Source organism: Eschscholzia californica, unplaced genomic scaffold, assembly GCF_041429995.1.
Source record: "Eschscholzia californica isolate CP2 unplaced genomic scaffold, dmEscCali1.0.p SCAF_4, whole genome shotgun sequence".
In the NCBI taxonomy this organism is placed as follows: domain Eukaryota; kingdom Viridiplantae; phylum Streptophyta; class Magnoliopsida; order Ranunculales; family Papaveraceae; genus Eschscholzia; species Eschscholzia californica.
The window spans coordinates 54,385,584-54,403,096 of NW_028238461.1; the positions used below are offsets into that span (position 1 = coordinate 54,385,584).

A 17,513-nucleotide genomic window follows, 5' to 3' on the forward strand; every position below is an offset into this window, starting at 1 on the left:
GCTTTTGAAAATCAATCCCCAAAATTATCTTTCCTTTATTTCTCAGATTTTTTCGATTGATTTCAAACTTGCTATCTGTTTCGCAATATACACGTTATTTAGTATTAATTACGTATATTTCTACACCAAAACACATTCAGTGTAATTAAAGTATGTCTAGATGTCAAAGTTACAGTGTTTTTCTGTTTATTGATTCTTGTGTTTGTTTCATAAATAACGTGTTATCTATTGTTAAAGTTTAATACTTTACTTCATTTTTTTATGTGTCATACGTAACACATTATGTATCAACAATGTAACATATTCACACGCAAACTTGATCTTTTGGACTTTTTTTTTTTCTCTTCTAATTTAAACAGAATGTCAGAATTAAGCCTTCGAATATAATTTGCCACGCCTCCGTCCTTTAACCGCGAAAATAACAACCACAACAGTCAATTTACACCTCGATACGAAGACTAGGGCAAAACTAAAACATTACTTGATCTTCTGAGTTCTGATAAATGGCGACTCTGAGTCTGTTCCGTACAGCTCCCTTCACAAATTATATCAAACATCAGCAGAATGAGAAAACCTACAACTGCAAACCTAATAAGCTTTCCCTAATTTCGACATCTTTAGGGGGTTCACTTGTCTTCTCCTCCATCAATCTTGACCCAAGGTCCAAATTCATCTCCTGTACTACTATGTCTGCAATTTCCGACTCCCCTGGCAAGTAATCTCTTCTTATTCTTTTTCCTTAACAGTTACAGTTTGCCCTAATTTCCCTGGCGAGTACATCTCTTATTATTCTACTTGTTGAGCTAAAACCCTAGTTTTGTTTGTTTTCATTTCAATGTGGGGTATTTGAATCCAGTTTGTATTTAACAACAGGAAGTGTTTCCACATTGATTGACGAAAATGCTACAAGTTCACTGGATAAGACGGAAGTGTTTGATTTGAATGGGAAAGCTATTGTAATATCTGATTTGTGGAAAGATAGAAAAGCAGTAGTAGCATTCGCTCGCCATTTTGGGTATCCCCCCTCCCTCTCTCTAGTTTACAACATCCTTCAATTCAAAATATGCAATAACCCATCTGAGTATAATATTCCCTTCTGGGTATTGTAATACCACTTCTTTTAATCGATATATACTTTGTCTACTTTAGGTGTGTTCTATGTCGAAAACGGGCTGATTATCTTGCTTCTGTGAAGGTAAACAATGCATGTAGATAGTTGGATTTGTTTTTGATTAATTACCAAAAGATAGTTGAATGATCAGAACTCTGAAATGAACATTCATAGTGAATACGAGTACTGATACAATCTTGTATACAGGATAAAATGGACGCAGCAGGAGTGGCACTTGTTTTAATTGGACCGGGAAACATTGATCAGGTATATATAATGTAAAGGTTCTCTTTTTGGGTTGTTTTTTTAGCACAATCAGAAGGAAATTTCTTGGTTATATATTTCATAGATCATGTGTGATAAGTACAGATATATAATTGTAACTTTTAAGAGACATAATGTACCAAAATACTACTACCAGTTGCTCCAATAAGCATGATTAAAATCTTCATCCAGCCAAACTAGTCCAGAGTTTGAGTCGACCGCTCTTGTCAAACGTAGATCTCTTGTAGTAAGCGGAGAGAAAACCATTCAGTTGTCAATGCATAAGATGATAGGAGTGAATGTTAAAAGCTTGATGCTCACTGTGCGTACCGTAGTGTAGATCCAGCTAGATTCAGGTAAGAATGGTAATACTTTTCATCATTTGTTGGATCTTTTGAGATACGTCTGTGTTACTTATAGAGTTATAGGTATGACCCATGTTCCTGCCCACAATTAAAGGAACATCTGAATGCCCCCAAGTATTTTACTACCAAAAGAAGAAAGATTGTCCAAGTACCCTTACTGAGCCAACTAATCGTATTAGATTAATAACAAATTCCTGCTAAACTTCATGTATAACCCCATTGACTTGCCGTAATGACATAACAATTGGTGATCTGGCCTGCCCACATCCCATCGTTACGGCTAGTACTGTCCGAGTATTCGGTACTTTAGTACCTTCATATGAGATTGCTTTCACCACAATCATCTTGAATATCTTCCACCTTCTCATTTGTTGGAAGCGTTTCTGCTTCTTTCCTTCCATCTCAAAGAATTTTTTCTCTAATTATAGGTTGTATTTTCTTGTAATTAATTTTGGATATGTTTGCTGTAGGCAAAAGCTTTCTACGAGCAAACAAAGTTCAAAGGAGGTAAGATCTCCTAAACTTACAATGATAGCAACTGCATGCGAGTTATGTCATAGCAATATGACTTTTATATGCTTTTCTTACAGAAGTATATGCGGATCCCAGCTACTCATCATACAAGGCCTTAAGTTTTGTGTCTGGCGTCACAACCACATTTACTCCTAAGGTATCAAACAAATAGATTAAGAAGTTATCTCCCCCAGCTTTTGCTTATGAGTCATTTTTATGTATATTGGTCGATTCTCTGTGGTTAACCTCGTGGAATTACTTTTATGACATCGTAGGCAGGTCTGAAGATAATACAGTTATACATGGAAGGCTACAGACAAGACTGGGGCCTTTCGTTTGAAAAGAAAACTAGGACTGAAGGTGGATGGTACGTACAATATATCTTCAAGTTTTTGTTTAGGATTAATTAGCTTGACACAATAAAAGTCTTTCTGTGCTATTGTGCTAATTTATTTAGTTTTAAAAATTCATTCCCAGCAAGCAATAATTCAGACACTACTTCCTTAGGCTAACTAGACCAAATGCCGATCCTTGTTTTCTCAGGCAGCAGGGAGGAATAATTGTTGCAGGTCCTGGTAAAAACAACATCTCATACATCCATAAAGTAAGTTTCTTCATTTGGAATACCATTTAACCTTTCAGACTAACTAAATGTGAACTTCTATCTTAGCTTATCTAAAGAGTTTCTCAAATTAATTTAGTTAGGTAGTTAGTTTGTTCAGAATACCATCTAAATCTGGGGCGAGAATGTTAACCTTACAACCCAAATCCTGTCTCCTATTAGTTGATCTCGAGTAACACGACACGGTTTTACTGCCACAAGACTTGAGAATATGAATGGTCTTGTTAAGAGAAAGAAATCTATCCTCGCTTGCAGATTGTAGCCTGTATATTTAGAGCTAAATTCAGTTCCGTGTATGATCAACATAGATAGGCTAATTAGATCTTTTCATGAGGTGTTATAACAGCATTCGGTTCTGTTTAGTAAAACCTAGTTCATGAGTTTTTTGTACTACTTATTGGAAATCTTTGGATTTTTTACCAGGACAAAGAAGCTGGGGATGATCCTGATATTGAGAATGTTCTGAAAGCATGCTGTTCTGAATGATAAAAATGTTTCTCGTCTTCGTATACTGCTTTAAATTCTATAAGAAATAGAAACTTATATTCATATGTAAGGAAGTGAATACTCGTAATTGTGAGAGTTGTTCCTAAATATGTAAATTTGTAACAAGAGAACATCTAAATTATTTATTGATCCAAATAAGAAAGTGTATACCTAATTTTGTCCAATACGGTAATCAATTTTTTCTTCTTTGTATATATCAATGACACTCCTCTTCATATCTATATATTGGAAGAGAAAGAATAGTCGTAATGGGTTACAACAATGATAGACAAGCCGAAAATACTAATTTTGTCAGGTCAACATCTCACTTTTCTGGATGCGCGTTATCTTTGCCTTCTTCGGTGTGGCTATCATTTCTCTAAGAAAAATTGTAAAAGACCTATTAGGCAACTCCCATGTCTTTCAATAGAAGAAAAAGAGTAACTCCCATGTACATTGTCACATTTATGTGGCACATTATAAGAGGTTTGAAAAGACAAAAATATCTTTTGTCTTATTCTAGAACAACTAGCAAAAGAATGACCTACACGGGTTCTCTATCAGCGTTGTTTTTGTAACGGTTAAGTAATATAATTTTTACTTAAACCATTTATGCGGCACACTATAAGAGGTTTGAAAAGACAAAAAAAATATTATTCTAAAACAACGAGCAAAAGAATGACCTAGGCGGGTTCTGTATGAACTTGTTTTTGTAATGGTCAAGTAATATAATTTTTAGAGAGACGACCAAATTCACATTGCATAATATACGAAGGACTAAGCTGGAACTGTCATAAATCAAAGGGGACAGATTCACATTGCAGAAGGGCTAAGGGGGGAACTTGTCATAAAATAAAGGGACCAAATTCACATTGCAAAATATGAAGGGCTAAGCGTGAAACTTGTCATAAATTAGGGCCCAAATAGGAATGAGCCCTTTAGAGAAGCACTGATATCCGAAAGGCAATCCGGAATAACACACACACACACCCCATTTCGCGAACCCTAATTCCTCCTTATCGAGATTAAAAATCAGTGACAGAATCAACGGGAAAAAAACTCGATCAAACACTCCCTGTCTCAATTCCAGCAAGATCTAGAGAGAGAGAAAGAGAGAGGATTCCGGTTGTGGTATTCCGTTTGATGCTGATCAGAAATGCCTCCAAAGCAATCTAAAGCCGAAGTAGCAAAGAAGCAGAAGGTTGTTGAAGACAAAACCTTTGGATTGAAGAACAAAAACAAGAGTAAGAATGTTCAGAAATACGTCAAGACTCTTCAGCAATCCGGACAAGTCAAGCCTGATCCTACTAAGCTCGCCGCCAAGGTTTCTCTCTCTAACTCTCTTCCTGTATCTGAATGTGTAGCATAAGTGTTTACTTAACCCTAGTTATTTGGTTTTAACAGAAAAAGAAAGAAGAAGATAAGGCTAGAGAAAAGGAGTTGAATGAATTGTTCAAGGTTGCTGTTAGTCAGCCTAAAGTTCCACCTGGTATGCATTTTCTCCTTTTAATTTACTGTAATTTTGTTAAATCATCAGGTGTTAATCATAAAGGATGTAAATTTATGGTTGTATTAATCGTGGGTATTGATCAGGTGTCGATCCGAAGTCGATATTATGTGAGTTCTTCAAAGCCGGGCAATGTACTAAGGGTTTTAAGTGTAAGTTTTCTCATGATTTGGATATTCAGAGAAAGGGAGAAAAGATTGATATCTATAGTGATAAGCGAGATGGAGGTGAGCGTTTTCCCCTTTGTTTCATTCATCATTTTGTTTCCTTCATGCGGGTTTTGGTTTTGGTTTTGGTTTTAATGTGATTCTGATTTATGTATTGCTATTTTGCTCTTACTTTTTGTTAAGAAACAATGGAGGACTGGGATCAGGAGACACTCGAAAAGGTTGTGGAGTCGAAGAAAAATGAGTATAATGCGAATAAACCTACCGAGATTGTACGTGTTCTATGCTTTTACCTATATTTAGAAATGAGAATGTTAAAGCTAAATTTTGAGGAGAACTATGTTTTTCTAAAGTCCAAACGTCTCAATAAATCTCTTTGTTCTGATCAAACAAGATTAGCATTATGACGTTTCTTGGCTTGTCCCTCCTAGAGAAGCAATCTGAGAATCGGGGCTCTCAGCCTTGGAGTTCTGTTAGTTGATTGTGGTACTGTCCTGTAGATAATTTCTGTTATATTTTCTCGATAACGTAGAAATTATTGTGTATTTTTACTTCAATTTTGCCCATTATTTGAGTTGTTTTTACGTCTTTTGATTTACCATGAGCTCAACTAGTAGTTGGGTGATATTTCATGATGATCTGCATAAGTTTATCATTTGACATCTATGATTCTAAATCTGTCATTTTCTCTCCGAGAAGAGAAGCACAGCTTATATCGTGTTCTATGATTGAGCAGGTGTGTAAACACTTCCTGGACGCAGTTGAGAAGAAACAGTATGGTTGGTTCTGGGTTTGTCCCAATGGTAACAAAGAGTGCATATACAGGCATGCTCTTCCTCCTGGATATGTTTTGAAATCTCAGATGAAAGCTTTATTAGAGGAAGAGTCTGAGAAGATATCTATTGAGGAAGAAATTGAAAACCAGGTGAGTAAACTGCTTTTTATGATAGTTTCCGCCTCTCCTAGTTCAATAAGACTAATGTTGTATTCTTTTGAATGCATTGAATTAATATTGAATGGGAATAAGAACATCTACAAAACCCCAAGCAAAGTTACAGATGCTTGGGGAAAGCTGAATAAGCTTCTGAGATCCAAAAAACTAAAGCATTATAGTGTTTTTAGAGCATCCCAAGATACAGTAACATCTAATGAAGGACAAATTTTACCCATTTGTCTTCTCTGCTGTACAATAAGGCTTGAGTGTCTTCAATGATTTTTAAAACCTTCTTCAATTAAATGTTGCATTATTCCTCTCCTTCCATTCCGCCTTTTCTGATATTCATTCCCTTCTCTAAAAAGTGAGATGCTCTCTTCTATACAGTATTTTTATGTTCTACCGTAATTTGCCTGTTATTTTTCTTACTAGTTCTCTTTATCACTCTTTGTTTTCTGGCTTCAGCGTGCAAAAGTTGTGACTTCGACGCCAATGACTCCTGAAATTTTTATGCAATGGAAGCAGAAGAAACATGATGAAAGAGAAGAAGGCCTTGCTGCAAAGAGGGCAGAGAGGGCTAAGAATGACCGAATGAGGTACTTGTATTATTTATTTTGGTAAAATTATGTACATAAGCTGCTTTCAGTTTACCTAATCTGTGTATCTTTTGCAGTGGTCGTGAGTTGTTCCTTTCAGATGCTAGTTTGTTTGTGGATGATGCTGAAGCATATGAGCAGTACCAAAGAGAAGAGGAACCGAATGATGTGGAAGAGAAGGTAATTGTTCACTCCACCCTTTTGGTTTTCTTGATCCTGGTATTACGTCGATTGGATAGTCAATTCTGATCAGAACTTCTTACATGCTCTGAACAGAAAATAACCCCTTATGCATGTGTAGATGTTTTAAGTAAGCTACCTCCGGTACCAAATAGCGTTGGGGCTATCCGAATTTCATCTTAAGTTACTGCACTATCTAAGTTAATCTCGGACTTTATTTGTTAGGGTTGTTTTCTTTTGGCACTTAAAAAACTTGCAAGTTAAATTTACTCAGTTTCTTGCATAGGGGGGATGGACCCTCCTATGAAAAGTTCCTCAACCTTCATCTCATTATTACTGATAGTGTTTGTTCATCTCTACAAGCGTTGGGTTTGTTTTCTTATAAGCGAGTAAGATTTTAAGAATTTCCGTAAATATGTACTTTTTGGCAAAGCATGTAGCATCAGCTTCCAACAAGCTGGTCTTCTTTCCAAAAAAGTTCCTTCGGAAGCTTTAAATTCACCTGCGGTAAGCTAAACATAGTGCATGCAGTCATTTGGAAGGAAAAAGAAAACTTTGATCTCGAATTACTTCTTCCTTTTTGGCTTTAGATGCATGTTTTGTTAGTGAAGACTAGTGTTCACTTGCTGCTGAAGGCGAACAAGACAGTGAACTAAGGAAGCTAATCACAATATAGGTTCTCTTGACTTGTCTGTGTAATTGGTAACTACAGACGTTCCATCTGCAACGTTTCGAAAGATTAAAGCTTTCCGTTTTGCGTCATTGGTCATTATTATCACACCTCATGTATTTTTTTATCCTTTTCTCTCCTCGGTAGATGAAAACCAGTTTGCAAAAGCAAGTAATCTAGTTAAGGTTATGGTCTTACCATGCTTGCACCACATAAGCATTTGGAGAACGATGAGAAATACTGGGAGAGAAGTTGAGAATCCAGGACTTTTTGTAGTGTCACAGTGCTGAAACTAATACACTACAACTTTGGCATTCTAGGACTACGAGTGATATTTAGTGGGTTTTAAGGGTTGTATTTGTGTTTATCTTTGCAAAATTTACTTGGTAAAAATTACTTGAGGATTGAAGTTAGTTATTTTTAAGCCACCTTGGAGAAGTTGGTCTTGTGCCCTAAACAGGCACCTCAACTTGGAATCTAGAAATTTTGCCGTCATCCTCATCTGGGAAGATTGAATTATGATGCATAATGCTGTCATTAAGTTGTGTTATATTAACCTAATAGATAAATCTATTATCGTGCTTCATATTTTCTATTTAATTATTTCCTTCTTTTAAGTGAGTTGATCGAGGTTCACAATGAAATTGGATTTCAGGCAAAGAATGACGGCACAAAAGGGGAGTCAAGTGCTTCAACATCTGCAGTTACTCCTGAAGAAGAAGAAGAGCTTTTCGGCGACGATGATGATGAACTAGACATGGACGAATTAGAAGAACTAGAAGCAAGTCTATCGAAAACATCAATTCAGATTCGGGAACCAGGTAGCGAAGCATAATCTTAAGATAGCAACAAACCCAACACATACAATTCAAGCAGAGCTAGCAGATGCATTTTGCTGCTCAAGCATGATTCGTCATCCTCCTCCTTCACTGCCATTGCTAGTTTCGACAAGAGATGGCGAGGTTAGGTTAGTATTTTTGTCAGCCATCGGGTGTTAGAGGGAGTCTACTTAAAATATTAATCCGGGTTTTATTTTTCGGTGTTTGATGTGTACTTTGTGATGTTTTAGAATGTGGATATTCTGTTCAGGAATAAGCAAGGATAAGGACATTTCAAGTATTTTGATCAGAACTTGATAGAAATAGCTCTAAAATTTCCTTTTTAGGGGAGTGTTATGGGCACACAGTTTCCGGAAAGGCCCACTAAGGAATTTCTGTCGTGGGATTTTCCAAACCCTGGGGAGCGGTGAAGGGAGTACGAGGATGAAAATAATGATGGTGAAGATGGAGATGAGCCTGCCTCTTTTTTTCTTAGGTCCTAGCTCGACTTGAGAATTGTTTTTACTTTTTAGGAGGAGAATTGTCTAAATCTGAGTTGCTTCAGTCAACAAAAATAAATAGAATAGTCTGAAATTTGGCTCAGGTTAATTTAGACTTCACATCCAAATTTCATAGTTGGCTTAGGGTCTGTTTGATTCATGTGAAAATATTAGGTGTGAAAACCATCACTTTCTAATGGGAAAGAAAACTGTCATTTTCATATTAGAAATTCCCATTTATAGTGTTTGATAGCTTGTAGGAAAATTGTGGAGTGCCTGTAAAAACTGATATAGTTACTGAACTTTTGTACTTCGCCTTTAGAAAGTCAAGTCTCTTCCCCAAATTGATTTGGGATTCAATGTTGATGAAAGAGCAAGTGATGAAAATGATGAACAATTTGGATGTCCCCCAAATCCTAAATTGTTAACTCCATTGTAATTCTTTGAATTGAAATTTGGAGAACCCCATTACTCAAGAAAATCAAAACACTTCTCCGTGAAATTGTTTATGTTTTTCTTTCTGAAACTCAATCAAATTAATATATTTACTATTATCTTCTTAATAATCTTAATCGTTGGTAATAATAATCTTTATCAATGGTGATTAAAGGATGATTCAACCTCTCTTGAGTTAAACCAAACCCTTGTCATCCAATACTAATAAGAGAACAATAAAAACAAAAAACCCTAACGGATAACTAGATTTGCATCTTTCCTTAATCAAATTGGTTAGTATAAATGCACAAGAATAGATTTCTAAACCAAATCCTTATCATCCATAACCTTGAAGTGAAGAATAAAACAAGAAACTCTAACCAATCTCTCCATCTTATTCCTTTCTTACTTTCTCTGAACGTTTTGGGTGGTAAAATTTATCAAGCTTTTTTCCTACCTTTTTTTACGACGGGAAAATGGTTTTCACATCTCTTTGGTTCAATCAAACGGTGGAAATTCAACTTTCCTACGAAAATGACTTTCCCAAGTTCATTTTCCCACGTAACAAACAGAGCCTTAGTAACAAGCAGTAACTTTAACCTATCTAATAGTTTACTGAGTGGAGGACACCAAACTTCAATTGTTTATACTTTTTATTTTTTAATAATTCACGTGTAGAAGAAGATTGAAGTCAAAATATTTTGTTTCAAGTTCCATGTCATTACTTGAGTTGCAAAGTACCTCATATACTCTTTTTTTTTTGTTGAACTAAAGTACCTCATATACTCATTAAGTCAACTTTTGATAGTTGTACTAATTTCAAGACTAAAAACCCCATATGATTGTATAAATTTCATGATTGATTTCTAATCAAAGTGATTGTTCTAAGATCAATATCATCTCTTTCATCAAAAAAAAAAAAAAAAAGATCAATATCATCTAAATAGTAAATCAAAAAGATTTATTAAGACATTGTCCTACTAATAAACTTCTTCCTTCACCAAAGTGTATAAACAAGTATTAGTTCATAACTAATAGAATGCTTGTGTTACTACAACAATTCAACAATAAAGATAGAGAGAAATTAGTTCATTAGTTCACTATACCAGCTGAATACTAGCCGGACACGATTTAGAGAGAGAAAATACAATTCTGTCTTCAAATTTTATCCGGCCACATACCCTAGACAAAGTCCCATTTCCCTTCATTATAATGATGTATCTCCCCTCGTCACTTCATGGCTTGTGGAGATACTTTGTCACTCCTACAGTTTCCAATTCCTGCCTTCGAAACAATTGTCTTCATTGATTTAACAAACATCTTGAAAATCAGAATTTTAATCTTATTACCTCTCTTTGGTGGAAATCTTTCTTTTCTTTTCTGTTCGAAAAATTGGTTTCGAAGTTGCCCAACCTCCATTTTCTCAACTTCTAGTGAAGTTGTTTCTGCTTTAGATTCTCTGTTCATTACAGCTTACAAATGAATAGAAATACTTGAAGAGAAAAATAGAGGACCTGAGAGATGTATATATAGAGAGAAGGGGGTTGGGTTGGGTTGGGATATGTAAAATCCCTTTTGGGCATATAATGTCAAAGCTAGGGTTCACACTTCACACTCATGGGTTAGTGTTAAGAAGGAAGGTTCACACTTCACACTCATGGGTTAGTGTTAAGAAGGAAGTAGAGACTTCCTTAAGGTTTACATTTAACAAGTCAACTCATTTTCCATTATGAATTTGTATTTGTTTTCTATTTGTCGTTCCTAGCTAACAATCAAATATGGCAAAGAATATTATTTATTATTATGTTGCTATATCTAACCGATATAATTCGACTGGCTTCTCACAATATAATGTCAAAAACTGCAATTTCACAAAACATAATTGAAATAGTTTGAAATCAATATATTTCACAAAACATACATCAATTAGTATAGGATCTTGTTTGGAGAATCTCATTAAGTGCTCTCTAAATATGTATATCTCATTATGTATCCGTTTGTATTTTAAAAGTTATTTGAATTTGAAATTTTAATGTAAAACCAAATAAAGATTTGTGTAATCTACTAATAAATATACTAATACAAGAATGTATATCCATGACAATCTTAAAGAGGTATTGTTACTTTTGGTACATATTTTAAATTTAGCCGCCACTACCAAATAAATAAACATCGATATTTTATTAAGTTCATTAGACGTTTGTTTGTGTCTATATCTCACACTACAAAACTCAATCTATTGTTATCTCTAAATCATAACGGCCTCACAGTTTGGACTATCATTGTTAGTCTCTAGCATAAGTTATACTTTGCTCACCCTCTCTCACGGGCGGAACCAAGATTTCATACTAGACAGGACAAGTCTAAAGTCTCTAGAAAGTAACCTTCTAAACATAATACATATGGCCTTAGAAGATACACCACAAGACAATCTTTTAAGAACATCTTTTCATATCATGATTTTTACATTTATCTTAATAATCTAAATGAAACAATAGAAGTAATCTTTTGACTTAAATTTACAAATTAACGTAACATCGGACAACTCAATTGAGTACCAAAATAGCGATAGATCTTTGTCAATTATTCAACATTTTAAAAATCAAAAAAATCACATAATTTTAATAAATCATTAATTTAAAGTTTTCGTGTTATAATTATTCAATGACATTTGAAGTAGAAAAAATTACATAATCAAGAGTATAGGAGGCAGGCATAGGGGTTTGAAACCAATATGAAAATGAAAAAGGAGAGTAGGAGTCACACTAAGGGTTTAACCCATGTCTTTGGATTGGAAGCTTGCAAACTCAACCACTACAGCTAAAGGATCCTTTCAACAAAAAAAAAAAAAAAAAAAAAAAAAAACCACTACAGCTAAAGGAAATAGTGATAGCTTAATTTATATATGTGGAGATCTGGCTCCACATAGTTCCGCCCGTGCTCTCCATATAAATTAGTCACTTCAAAAATTAGTTTGCAATCATTTATCAAGTTTCTTAATTACTCATTTTTGTTTATTTTTATTTTAGACATTCTAATTTATTAATAAAGAGAAGTTATATAACATTAATGTTGTTGATGGTCAACCGTTGGTAACCTCAATGATTCCAAAGTTTTGACATAAACTTCAGAAAGTCCTGGAGGTTTCGAGTTTGAATCCCTGAAAAGATGGAATCTTTGGTTATTTGAATTGGGATTATTAAGATATAAATAGCGTTGGAATTTAGGTCATAGTTTAGTTGGGTTATGGGCTCGGTCTTATAAAAGTTTGAATGGACGGTTATCGAGTTTATCGCATCTTTGATGTATCAATGTCAAATGTAATGACTATCGTTGATCGTAGTCAATTTTCGAAAAGAAGAAAAATGTTGTTGATGGGGTCGGTGCCTTGGTAGAGTTTTAGGTTGATAACTAGTATTCTATGTCGTCAATACATCTCTTGCTTGGAAATTATATTAGTGTGGATGTGAATTGACTGTGAATGAGATTTTGTTTTGTTTCATGGCCTCCCATGTTTGTTCTTTTGTTAACATTTATTTCATTGACATTCTTTTCTTAATTAAACCTTTCTTCAAGAAATATATCAACTAAATCAATTTGTCACGAATGAATCATGGGGTCCAGTGTAATTCCCATGAAGTTCCTTTGTCAGGAACAATCAAACTATCCGAGCCGCCCAAGAGTATTATAATGGTGCTCCTTTCTTACTTTTTCGATATCTCTTCTAGTGATAACATGTGTGTAAGTTATAAATAATATTGTCTCGTCTAGTCCTTCTATAATACACTAAAATGGTATGTATTCTGCAAATCGCAAATATACATTTTGGATTTATAGAGATATTTTTCGTATGAACCACGTTTTTTCGTATGAACCACGTTTTTCGTAACACTGTACTTGAATAAAGTATTCTTGAAATCAAGCTGGCTAGAAGCTATTATATAGTAGTGAAACTAGTGATGGATTTAGAACCTAATCAGAGACGGAACCAGGATTACAGACCAAGGGGGGCCACTGTAGTACGAATTTGGTTGTTTTTGTTTGACAATTTATTTACATTTCATACTTATTCTTTGCTTATAAAAAATGGTCTCTATGTATATATAATTCGAAATAAGAGTAGTAGCATTGGTTAAAATTATGATTTTGTTAACCTCATTTTACTTTCATCACTTCAGACCGTCTTCTAAATAGAGATTTTTGAGACTAAACTCACAATTTGTTTTTATTGTCGAATCCATATGAGCGGTGCGTCTCTTTCTCAAACTCAATAAAAAATAAAAAATTTCGACATTATGTATGAGGTTTTCGACAAAATAAATTGTATGTTTTTTAAATTCAAGTTCGAAAGATATTACATGGTTTATATAGCATTAGTCTTATAAATTAATGCTTGAAAAAATATGTAGGCACAAGGGTATGAACTCGGGTCGCTCTAGTTATTGGCAAGGGATCTTACTAGAAAAACTGCACGTCTTTGGTGTCAAATTTTACATACTCATTGATTTAATATTTTTAATACTTGTGAATCAGGGTCACCAAGGTAGGCAATACGGCTAGGTCGAAGGGGGACCTAGCTGTAGTTTCGCCCCTGAACCTAATTATTCCCATTAAACAAATGATACTAAATATTTTAATTATATATATATATATAACTTGGTATATCTACTATAGTTCCAAATTACTTTGCCTACATAGTACACACCAAGGCCGAGGTAGGATCCGAACCTAGACCTAGCTAGCCTGTAAAAGAAAATACTGGAAAAGAAATGAAAAAAGGTAAAAGAAAAATATGAAACAAAACAATGGGGAGGGAGGGATTTAAACTTGTAACGTATGACGCATGCATCTAAAGTTAGGAGCAACTGAGCCAATCCGCTTTTTATGATAAATACTGCCTACTAATATACATATTCGAAAACTAACCCAGACTGTTTTTTCGACAAACATTGCCTTCTAATATGAATATTAGAAAACTAACCCTGGCTACAGCCAGGGCTCGTCTCCATGTAGCTCCGCCCCTTGCCAACAAATGAGTTTCTTATAAATAAAAAATCACAATGTAGAAGATTACTAATAGAAAATGGTATACTAATAAAAAACATTTGACATGTAAAAAGATTACAATAAAAAAAAATGCTAGAGAGAAAGCTAGTTTGAAGAGGTTGTCCTAAAAGGTAGAAGAAGTACCAAACAAAAGAACTACTTGGTAACAGGGGCGGATCCAGAGTTTTCACTTAGGGGGTGCGGATTTGCATACTTGATTTTTTTTTCAAACACATAATTAACAAAATATTTATATTCATTTATTATATTATTACATCTACAATTACAATCGCAATTGACTTCAACGAGAGTTCAATTTCACTAAAAAAATTTTTGGGAAAAATATGGTCCTTTGGTTGAAATGGACAACGTTGTGTAAATAGTATCTACGAATTTCATCTCTGTATTTGGATTCATAACTTGAAATTGGTAGTCCATGATCAATTGGCAAAGATGATAAATTAGAGTCGGTAATAGTGTTGGAATGAAAAATAACGTTGGAGTCGAGTCTGAGACTTCTGGTATTGAACTTGATGAATCCGAAGAAAATTTTCTTTTAAAATCTACAAGATTTATGGTAGATGGGTTGAAGTTTATAGGAAGGGTAGATGATTTGAATTTTATAGAGTTTAAGATAGATAAATTTAATTTTATAAGGTTTATGGTAGATGAATTGAAGTTTACAGAAATTTATGGTAGATGAATTGAAGTTTATAAGGTTTATAGATGAATTGAATTTTATAAGGTTTAGGGTAGTTGAATTGAATAATTTCAATGTGTAACGCTTTAAAAAATTTCAATATATATAATTGTTAAAATACTTCCAAATTGTTTATAGTAGGACTCGAAATAAAATTTCAGGCCCTCATTCTCCTACAACTCAACTCCTCAACCATCGAGCAATGCTATACTAGATGTTATCTACACACGATTGAATATATAAAGGCATAGACAAATATAGAAATATAAAAAAAAAACACTTTAAAATGGTTGTGGTGGGATTTGAACTCACACCCTCAAGTTTGAGGGAGCAATCCGGACAATAAATCAACCAATAGGCCATGATTCCTTTTCTATCACAATAATTCATCAGAAGATATATAATTCATATACCTATATAAATAAAAAATAAAATTTACTACTACTATTATGTTTTTTCGGGTGGATCCATGGGGTGCGGCCGCACCCCCTCGCACCCCCATGGATCCGCCCCTGCTTGGTAAACTGTAAATTTTCATTCAAACCTTGATGTAAGCTTTTAGTAGTCTTTTCTTGTTTTCATTTTTCTCCATATATGTTTCTTTTAACTGCTTTCTTCAAACAAGGGATACATTTTGTAAAAGTGAAAAAAACCCTTCTCATTTTGTACAGAAAGTTGAATTTTACAATTCACTCTGAATCCTACAACACACGATTGGAAGTATGATTCAACTTATGAATCTTAGGTTATGACCAAAAAACTATTTTAAGTAGAATTTGGACTGAAACTTGTACGAACCGATTCTGGTCGTGCGATTTTAGCGAGTACAAAATTCAAAAAAGAAAATGGATTCTTTTTAGTCTATATAATAGGATACTCAAGATAGACGTGAATCAAGGTGCCTTATGAGGTGGCAGTGGTTTAAGACATTTACGGACACTCAAAAACAAAATATTTCGCAGATATTTTAAGACATTTCAGAACTTTTATTCATAAACAAAATGTCTTGATGGACATTTCAAGACATTTGGTTCATAGATAAAATATCTCGGATGCATTTTAAGACATTTGGTCCATAGACAAAATGTCGTGGAAACAATTCAAGATATTATTTCAACAAAAAAATCAAGATATTGAATCTATAAACAAAATGTGTAGTAGATATTACTATTATTATTTTTATCAGTATTATTTTTATTATTATTATTATTATAATCATCATCATCTCATCTTGAAGGACAATGAGTAGATATTTATTATTTTAATATTATCATTATCGTCTAATCATATAACATAATGTATTTGTACTAATATTTCAAAAATATATTTTTCGATTTTGGGGGCATTTGTGGTTATCTAAGGACATTGATAAATATTTATTACTTTAATATTATAATTATTATCTAATTTTATGAAATAATATATTTGTACTAATGTTTCTAAAATATATTTTTCGACTTTTGTGGACATCTATGGATATCTGGAGGCATGGATGAACTATTGGTGGACATTTATTAGTATATATTATCATTATTGCTTAATAATATGGAAAGTATATATATTTGTACTAATATATCAAAAATATATTCTTCAGTGTTGTAGACATCCGCGAATATTTGTGGACAATGATGGATATTGTTCATATCCAAGAAGATATCAAAGTGACTATTAAATGTATGGATGTTTTAAAGGTGCATCCAGAAAGTGTTATTGACAACTCTACATATCCATTGACATGGAAAATCTAGTTTGACTGGTCCATCCCTCTTTGGTGAAACGGTTGGACACCCCTCTTAAGCCCATGAGGTTGTGGGGTCGAGTCTCGGTCGAATTTGTTTTTCTTTTTGTTGAGTATCGGTGGAACTAATTTGGCTTTAGGCCTCTTTCAGGTTGTCAGACTTTAGACCTCTTTTATTGTGGTTTAAATTAGGCAGTCATCGTGCTCATCACATATTCATGGTGTACCAATATCTTGTAACGACTAACGTAGTTCATAGTCCATTTGTCCTAAAAATTGATAGACACCAACCCCATTTTGTTACAAAATTTGCCTAAAAATCTTCCCCAAATCAGTAGACTTGAACCTTGTTTGTTACAGAATTCAAGTCAGCCTATACCCAATTCAACCCAATTGTCCACGAGTTGAAATTAGTGGTCTTGAACTGAAATGTATAAAACAAAATTTGTCTTGAGCCCATCAATTTCAATTGTATTAAGTTGTGGCAAATAGGGTTCAATCACATAATCAGTTTAGACCCACCAAATGTGGAATCGGTATACTTGACCCGATTTTATAACTAAATCGACTCGGGTCCATTGATTTTAAGCAGACGGCGGTCGGAAAAAAGGAGTGGGTTTAGAAAGGGGGATGTTTTAATCGATTTTCTATTATATTATACTCCCTCAGTCCCAAAAAAAGAATGACCTATTTTGAAATCCTAATTTTCTAAAGGAACATCATTAATTGGAGTTTGACTTTAGAAAATAACATGGTTTTTCCAATTGTAACCTCATTGACTTTTGTAATTTACAATGAAAAAGTTGAATTTACTTTTGAATAAAGGTGTCATTAAATTTATAGTAATGGGTATTATTGGAA

At 33.9% G+C, this 17,513-nt stretch overlaps 2 protein-coding genes across 3 annotated transcripts; both read left to right on the forward strand.

Annotated features, from left to right (window-relative positions):
- Positions 1-385: 385 nt before the first annotated feature.
- Positions 386-3,546, forward strand: LOC147546287 (Thioredoxin superfamily protein). 2 transcript variants are annotated; one of them, XM_086633021.1, is made up of 9 exons: positions 386-711; positions 874-1,015; positions 1,150-1,195; positions 1,319-1,378; positions 2,211-2,247; positions 2,331-2,410; positions 2,529-2,620; positions 2,797-2,857; positions 3,299-3,546. In XM_086633021.1, exons 1-9 carry the CDS (start codon positions 504-506, stop codon positions 3,359-3,361), a joined length of 789 nt encoding a protein of 262 aa, XP_086489147.1. In that variant the 5' UTR covers positions 386-503; the 3' UTR covers positions 3,362-3,546. The 2 variants fall into 2 exon arrangements, with proteins under 2 accessions (XP_086489147.1, XP_086489146.1); XM_086633020.1 differs by having other exon boundaries at positions 431-715; positions 878-1,015.
- On the forward strand, positions 3,299-8,534 carry LOC147546288 (Zinc finger C-x8-C-x5-C-x3-H type family protein). The gene is made up of 8 exons (XM_086633019.1): positions 3,299-4,685; positions 4,766-4,850; positions 4,955-5,095; positions 5,219-5,307; positions 5,772-5,960; positions 6,435-6,565; positions 6,643-6,745; positions 8,071-8,534. The coding sequence occupies exons 1-8, from the start codon at positions 4,518-4,520 to the stop codon at positions 8,248-8,250; spliced, it is 1,086 nt and encodes a 361-aa protein (XP_086489145.1). The 5' UTR covers positions 3,299-4,517; the 3' UTR covers positions 8,251-8,534.
- Positions 8,535-17,513: the final 8,979 nt, after the last annotated feature.

Excerpts from the sequence above, each read along its gene's own strand:
- LOC147546287 (XM_086633021.1), top strand. The coding sequence starts at position 504 with ATGGCGACTCTGAGTCTGTTCCGTACAGCTCCCTTCACAAATTATATC. Across the intron at positions 2,248-2,330 it reads GCAAACAAAGTTCAAAGGAG|AAGTATATGCGGATCCCAGC; the intron begins GTAAGATCTCCT and ends CTTTTCTTACAG. Across the intron at positions 2,411-2,528 it reads CAACCACATTTACTCCTAAG|GCAGGTCTGAAGATAATACA; the intron begins GTATCAAACAAA and ends ATGACATCGTAG.
- LOC147546288 (XM_086633019.1), top strand. The coding sequence starts at position 4,518 with ATGCCTCCAAAGCAATCTAAAGCCGAAGTAGCAAAGAAGCAGAAGGTT. Across the intron at positions 5,096-5,218 it reads TAGTGATAAGCGAGATGGAG|AAACAATGGAGGACTGGGAT; the intron begins GTGAGCGTTTTC and ends CTTTTTGTTAAG. Across the intron at positions 6,566-6,642 it reads GCTAAGAATGACCGAATGAG|TGGTCGTGAGTTGTTCCTTT; the intron begins GTACTTGTATTA and ends TATCTTTTGCAG.